Genomic DNA, 7,851 nt, shown 5'->3' with positions numbered 1-7,851 from the left:
TGAGGCCGAGGCCCCTTCACTGTCCATGTGTACACAAGTAGAGACCAGTTTTGTTTTGTTTCCCTGGTTGTCGTATGTTACCCACCTTTATTTAAGAGTCCCAGATATTATTTAACAATGAGCCACTTAGTAATCTTGTGATGAGACAAAAACATTTAGCATAATTTGAAATACTGTAACATTTCAATGGGCGTTCCACCAAGTAAAAATAAATGTGCAAACAACTGTAACTTCGAAAAATGTATAATTATTGAATCTGTATGTGTAATCAATACACATGTATGCCTACAGTATAAAGTGTGTCAGCTAGTATTTTTGTTAGTATTGTATCAGTTTGTTACATTTAAAAATCCTACTGACTGTGAACGCAACCCTAGCTTGCTCTCTTAGCGGTATATTTGGATTGGACGGAGTATTAGCTAAAGAAAATGGGTGACGACTTGGGTGACGAGTGGTGGCAACACGAGTACAAATCAGGTATTTGGGTTAACCATGTACATTTGACTTCTCTTGTTGTATTGGAGGTCCTGGTGTAGTCTAAGGAAACACAACGGTAGCTTGGAGCTGTTGCAGAAATTGTCGGCTATAGTAAGCTAACGCTAGCTAGCAACAATCGCAGCAGTCTGAGTTACTGTTAACCCCTGGGTACATTCGTGCAATATTAACCTAAAGTACACATAGCGGCAAGTGAAAAGACAAAGCAGTGCTAACTGTGACTTACGTCTGGTTAGTTATTATCCGCATTGGTCGCAGTAGTTATTATGAGCAGGGGGTGTATTAACACGTGTTTTTTTTCACCTGTTTTTTATGTGCGGGTCACTGCAGAAAACGAGGTTATAGGACAGGTAAAGTTGCTCTAATGTCCCCTATCGTGCCCTTCGCTTTCTTTCAACTTAAAAATGAACTGTCTTACACGCATAGGTTTAAGCATCCAGTGGGCTGTACCCACGTTTCTTGCCACATATCAACACAGGAAGTTCCCTGCGGCTACTTCTGGAACAGCTTCATGCACTCTGCATACCAAAAGAGGGCAGTCGTGCTGTTTTAGGACGAATGACCTGATTGTGTAGCGATCATATTGGAATGTGAGCATGATGCTGTATTTTCGAGAGTCATTAGCAATTTTTAAGCTAAATATGTTCATTCACGTTTTCTGCATTTGTTGTCTCCGCACATGCACGCAGAAACGAAACATAATATGCCAGGTGTTAGTGCACATGTCAGTAAAATATATTGAATTGAGCCATACCAGCCTCAGTTCAATTTCTGATCCTTATTACGTTAGTTATATAATGCAATATACCGCTCTTTAATATTATACAGGTGTTAACGTTGCTTTAAAATAATAAACATCTGTGTGTTTACAGATCAGCGCAGACTTTAATTGATTAGTTGATCTATTACTTATATAATACATATATTTTACTTATATATTAATTTATTAGAGTTTGCCTATTTGTTTACTACAGTTTCCTCTTGGGGCTGATTGACCACTTCTGTAAAATCTGCATTCTTTCATAAAAGTTGGGATTTGTTCATGATGAAAGTCATGACCAGGCAGTGAGAAGGGTTCTACAAGTTGCCTGTTCTCCATGTGTCCTGGGCAATGAGCTGTGATCACTTTGAAATGCTTCAGCAGAATGTATTATCTGCACAGGTGATACTCTCCAACCTTTCATGCTATTACTTATGTAAACCCATGTGTGTTTTTATGTCCAGAGATCTGTGCAGCGCTTTCTTTTTGTAGGTTTGCCCCTGGCATAACCGTCCTTCCGTGCGTTCATATCACAGAGCTGCTTGACAGAAATGGCTGCAAGGCTGACAGAAAATTGACAGGGCTGTAAAGCAGAATTGAAGTCTGTTAGACGGAGGATGGGATTGACTTTGAAGTCTTAAGAATAAGGCAGCAATTTGCAAGAAGCAGTGCAACTTTTTCCTGCTTTTTTCTATATATTTTTTTCTTCCTTTTTTGCGATGATGTGTCTCGTGGCCAAATTCTCAAACCAATAATAAAGGGTCTCACAAGAGCCCCTGTCAAGTTGCACATTAATATTTCTCTGCAACTGTTGTTAGATACACACTATTTGTAGGCTTGCTGCCAGCGTCTCTCCCCCCAGGACATGTAATGGTATCCCCCAGTGTTGTCAGCTAGTTTCCTATTTGGATGGCACAGCTCATCATGACTTGGTGACTAGATTTCATTTGCTGAAGTGTCTTAGGCTATTTATTTCTGCCACACTGTGTAACTGTTCATTTTGTCATGTTGCACTTAAAAATATCTAATAAGGGTTGTGTTCACTTAAAACAGCAAAGGCTGCTGTTATGGTTTCAGGGTTGATGCGAGCTTATTTAAAGGAATCGGCTGACCTAATTAAAAAGAATAAATTGATTGCTGTTGTTTAACTTGTGTGTTTTTCCAGCCTTATTGAGCTTTTGCAGAAGTTATCACTGTGCTTAATGTGTGAGGATTATCTGTGCTATTTCGGAAACTAAGGCAGTAAACTGTATTTTCTCCAAGATAAACAATAATTCCTTATTCCTGTGCATATTTTTCTTTCATAACAGATTTAATTTTCCATTACTTTTTTCAACAGTACACTTGTTTTTTTTTCTTTTTAGCATTCTTCATCTGAATCTTAAATAGGTGTCTTGAAAGCAACAGAATTATTGTTTAGCTGAACTTTGAGAACCAAAACTACTTTTGTCTACATCATACAGGCTGTAGAATCATAAAGTAAGCACATCAGTATGGTGACACAATGCCTCATTAATCTATAAATTGGGATATTTGTGTGGCAGGAGAAGGCACATGCTGAATACTTTGGGGGGTCTTGCTTGTTTTCACAGCACAGGAAAGCAGTGGAAATGTATCTATTAAACCTTTTTAAATGATTTAATTGGATCACTTGTCACTTTGAAATTAGTTAAATGCTAATAATAACAATTACAGTTCATAATATTTACTAAAAAGTAAATTAGTGGCCAATTCACAATTAAACCTGGACACCACCTCCATCACCAAGTGTTCCAAGTTTCCTTGCATTAGGGGGGAAAAAAGGTTTTTGAGTCGAACCCAGCTCAGCAAACATATAAAGCTTTTTTTTCTTCCAGTAATTCATCAAACATCAAAGCACTGTTTTGCACTCACTTTTTCCCAAATCCAGCTGTTTTGCATTTAAACTGGCAAGCGACCCAGTTCCTCTGAGAAGTATTCAGTATGAATACATAGAAAACAAGATAACTTTTAATGAACAAGGGAAAAAAAGGAATGTTATTAAAACACTGACATCTCATTTATGTCTTAGACAGGCACTTGACATTCAATGAAGGGTAGTTAAAGTCAATAAATCTTGAGACAGTAATCAAATAAAGTAAGCTTTACAAAGGCTCTCATTAAACAAACATGACGAAACATTCAAATACATCAAAATACTTTTGCATTTGCAGAATTATTTTGGTTGTGTAGAGTTTAAAATGATGACTGAGGACATATTTTTTGCAAAATACATATTATATATTTGTATTTCACCTAAATACAAAGACTGCTTATTGTAACATTTAAGGATTATGATCCTGGCGAGCTAGCAGGGGATATAGTGATGCTACTTGTAATCTTTCCAACACCTTTTACATGACAGCCGTTAGTGAGTACTTGAGTTCTTTGTTCATGTCGAACATAGTATGGCCCAACGGGCTGTGGGAAATTGTGGGTCATACCATGTCGGGGCTGGAAATATGGGCTCCCCAGATGGATGTGGATCTTACTGTCCTCTGTTGTGATGATACTGGGACTTGAGTCAGGGGTACTGGACCTCGAATGGTACCAGCCGTTCTGCTGTTCAGGTGTCTTGCAGAAAATAGTCTGATCTGTAACCTCTGCTGGCTCCGGAGAGCAACTCCTGACAGTTACGATCTGAATAGGAGAGCTGTTGTGGTCGGGTGTGACAGAGCGTGAGCAATTTGGGCTCAACATTCGAGACATGTTCGCACCGTCAAGGGGGGAGATGGCACGGTCAGGGTTGGAAGTGGGGGTCTTAGGGTTCTGGATGATGGTAATTCTCTGCTTAGGTGAAGCTCCACTCGTCGGGATTAGGGCTGTGCTGGTGTATGATGACGCTGTCTCTCCGGTTGGGCTACTGATCTCGAGCATTGCTGTGTTGAGGACATGATGCGGTGTTACTTTGATGTGCAGTGGCTGACCTGGTGTGTGTGTTAACATCATAACTTCTCCATTAATTGTTGGGTGCATTTCTGTCCCTGAGTGGCTGCTGTCCTGGCTTAGGTTGTTATTTGTACTGTTTAAGCTGTTAAGGCTGTTGACAGGAGAGCTCCTTTTGTTGACGATCTCTACATTATGGTTTGGGTCTGTGTCACCATTTTGTTCATCTAGTTTCTTGCTGTGCCTCCGATAGTCAGGAAGCAGGCTCTGTGCAGGCTCAGTTTGTACCTCTCTGGTGGTCTGATCATGGACTGCAGTGTGTTTGCTGGCACTGGGTTTCACACTATTGATTTGTCTGTATCTGTCTAGCTCACCAGTAAGTTCCTTCATCTCTCTGGCCAGCTCTTTGTTCTTGGCTTCTTGCTGGTTCAGTTTTCTTTGCAGTGCGGATTGATCCACTTGCATCCTGCAGATGGATTCTTCTGTTCCCATCAGCTTCTGGAGTTTCTCTTTCAGGCTGTCTACTTCTCTGGTTAAGAGTCTAGATTTAACCTGCTCCTTCTGAAGGCGGCAAAGGAGAAGGTGCTCCTGGTTGACCTCCTGCTTCTCTGCCTGCTCGTACCTTGAAAGCTCTCTCTTTGTCACTTCCAGCTCCTCTGTTAGAGCTTGGGTCCTCGTCTTTTCCTCATGGAGCCTCTTTTCAAGACACTCAAAGTCCTCTTCCAGTTTCATCAGTTCTCCCTCCAGCACTTCCTTATCCTGGAGTCTCTTTTGCAGCATTTCTAACTCACGGGTCAGTTCTTTAACTTTGTTGTCCTCAGTTTGGCAGTAATAGGCAGTGTTATTTGGAATAGAGGTGTATGAGTATTTGTCCTCTTTTTCTTTCCTGTTCTCCAAGACCTGTAACTTCTTCTTCATTATAGTTACCTTATTCTGTAGTTCTCTGTTTCTTTCCTCCTCTTTGTTCAGACTGTCCAGGAGATCATCTTTTTCCTTTGCTATGCTCTTTATTGTTTCTTCCAAGTCCACTTGAGACCTCAGTGCCTGCAGCCTGTCCTCTCTCAGCTTTTCTGTCATTGTGGCCAAATTGCCATGCTCGTTTCTTTTGCCCTCCTTCCTATGTAGTTTTTCCTCAGCCTGTCGGAGTCTCTCAGCCATAGTTTTTCTGTCCTCCACCAAAGCTACAGTAAGTGACCTGAGCTTGCCAAGATCTTGTCTGACGACCATTTCACTCTTCTCCAGTTGGCTCTCAACGGCCTCTAGATCTCTTACCTTTAGCCTTAAAGTGTCAAGTTCATCAGAAAGCATTTTGCTGCCCTGTCTCTCTTGCTCCAAGCTGTTTTTTAGGATGCTGCAGTCCTGTTTGCTCTTGCCTAAAGCCTCCTCCATCCTGTCCAGTTCACTAATTCTGCTGTTGAGTTTATCCACTTCAGCTTTCAGGCTACGGCAGTTGCTGGTCTCCTTCGCTAGTCTGCTGTCCAGGTCTCGACATTGTTCCGCCATGCGTATCAGCTCTTCGTCTTTTCCCTCCATTTGCACCACCCTTCTCCTCAGTACCTCGACCTCTGACAGGAGGCTTAGGGCTGTCATGTTGTTCTGGCTTTTGTGGAAGAGGGAAACTTGATTGTGGCGCTCAACCTCGATATGCAGAGATTTTAGTTCCTCCCCCACCTTTGCTCTTCGTCTAGGAGCACTAAGCCTCTGCTTGATATGGTCAGTGATAGCCGTCAGTTCTTTGGTACAGCGTTTCTGCTCCTCCAGCAGCTTGCTCAGTCTCTCTTGCTCCTTTACAACTAGCAGTGCAAAAGCCTTCAGCTCGGTCAGCTCCTTTTTTAGAATGGATGCTTCTCTTTCATGTTTCTTCTCTTTAATTTCCTGGTACTCTCTTTCCTTTTTAAGCAACAGCTTGAGTCTGCAGAGGAAAAGAATTGAAATGTATTGTCAAACAGAATAATGCAGCCAAGTTTTATTGTGTAACTGACTCATTTCAGCCCCCAAAGGGCACTTTTTATGTTTACAGCTAACCTCTTGAACTCACAAAATGTCCTAAGTTGTGTATTTCCAGCATAAACATTTATTTTGTTTTTCAGAAGAATCTGAATAACAGTTTGTTGCCCACTCAGTTTCCCCCAGAAGCAAAGGAGGCTTTTTTTTTTTTTGCACATCTGTGTATTCCTGTGAAATGTACAACATGAGGACATGTGTGTATATTTCTTTATGTTTGTGTGTTTCTTTCAAAGCAACAGCCATTCTGTGGGATGTTTTGACTCACATGGCAGATGGTCCCTTGGCAGGGAGTATTGGTTAATTAAGAAGTTTCTTTACCCTTGAGTACCCTCAATGCTGCATCCAATCACCCTCCTTCTGTGCACCTCAAATGTAAACCCCACTTTAAGCTAAGAGAGTCAGGAATTCCCCTCTGTTCTTAAAGTAATTACAGACTGGCTACTTTTACCAAGTGCTGTCACTCCTCACATTCCCCCAGATGCGCACGAGTTCTGTACAAGCATTAATTCATACTGTGTATTTTGTCATCTTAGTGCATGAGACATATGCTCCAATGTGATCTGTCACCGGTGTATTTTTACTATTCGGAATGGGAGAGTTTGGACTTTTTGTGTCATGCTATTTTGCACTCTAGAGGTATATCCACAGTTCACATAGCAGAATCTTTTAAAACAAGCACACATTAAAAACAGTGACAGTGTAGTCCAGACATTTAGCTCTACTTGTGTATAATTCCAGATCCTCTATATTGACTTGAAACTAATGAGTTTTTTTGTTTAATTTTTTAAAATATAAGGCTACTAATGTTAAATCTCAAATACGAGACTGAACATTGTGTTTGTGAAAAGAATAAAGCGCGCTGTTAATTAAGATGTTTCTCTTACAACTTTAATCTTGGAGTGTGTTTTGAGTGAGTTTAATTAGTGCAGTTTAAATAGTTGTAAGTGGAACAAATGGGTGGTTATGAACTCGCTGTTAAGTATTTCTGTTTTTAATAAGATCATTCACTGATGAGTTGTTATATTGTTTCTCTTGACTTTGAGTAATGTGTTGATTCCTTTTAAATGCAGAAAATTGCAAAAAGCAAAATCTTCAAAATAATTTTCTACATCTAAATCAACACCTTGGATACCTTTTGAACAGCTCTGTTGCAAAGCAATCTCTTTGTTTAATCTGTGTAGAATTAGCCAACAGTTACGTTATCCTTATCAGCTTATCTTGCAGTTGTAAATCGGGTTTTAAATTGGGAAACGTTTCTAAATGCATGTCTGCATCTTTTTGCTGTAGAACAAAAAATTTTTCGTTCCTACCTGTGCAGTTCAGCTGGCCCGTGTCCTTTTTTTTTTCTTTTTGGAAAAAAAATCCTCAAAAAATAAATTGCCTCCACTCTTTTACCTCTCCCTTTCCCAGAGATCCCAGTGATGTGGACGTTCCATCCGGAAAACCAAACATTATGAGAAGTGCTCCGCACAGAGACTCTCTCGCACTCAGTGGCGCCCATTACATCATCAGCAAGTCCTTATATGGGACTGTACAGGCTCTATTTCTGTGTGTGTGTGTGTGTGTGTGAACATGTGTGTTTGTGTGTGTGTCTTTTTTTTCTGGAGTTCAGCCCACTGCAGATGAGGTCATTGTGTAGCAATGCCAAAGAGGCTAATGGGAAGGAGTGTGTGTGTGCGCACGCA

General features: G+C 40.6%; 2 protein-coding genes across 2 annotated transcripts in view; one reads left to right on the top strand and one right to left on the bottom strand.

Annotated features, from left to right (window-relative positions):
- Nucleotides 1-362: 362 nt before the first annotated feature.
- Nucleotides 363-7,851, top strand: part of cmss1 (cms1 ribosomal small subunit homolog) — a 29,349-nt gene continuing 21,860 nt past the window's right edge. The window contains exon 1 of the mRNA XM_085435741.1: nt 363-477. Within this exon, the coding sequence (XP_085291867.1) occupies nt 429-477 (49 nt within the window). The 5' untranslated portion in view covers nt 363-428. The remainder of the gene's footprint in view (nt 478-7,851) is intronic.
- LOC146690579 (filamin A-interacting protein 1-like) lies at nt 3,227-7,641 on the bottom strand. Its single transcript, XM_085435733.1, has 2 exons — nt 7,477-7,641; nt 3,227-6,071 (listed from the first exon to the last, which is right to left on the bottom strand). The coding sequence occupies exon 2, from the start codon at nt 5,747-5,749 to the stop codon at nt 3,566-3,568; it is 2,184 nt and encodes a 727-aa protein (XP_085291859.1). The 5' UTR covers nt 5,750-6,071; nt 7,477-7,641; the 3' UTR covers nt 3,227-3,565.

This window comes from Copadichromis virginalis, linkage group LG16 (genome assembly GCF_057382275.1).
Source record: "Copadichromis virginalis isolate Kocher_CV1m ecotype Utaka linkage group LG16, C_Virginalis_male_GT1.1, whole genome shotgun sequence".
Taxonomy (NCBI): Eukaryota; Metazoa; Chordata; class Actinopteri; order Cichliformes; family Cichlidae; genus Copadichromis; species Copadichromis virginalis.
The sequence above is the reverse complement of the archived record's forward strand: the minus strand, read 5'-3'. Positions and strand labels throughout refer to the sequence as shown.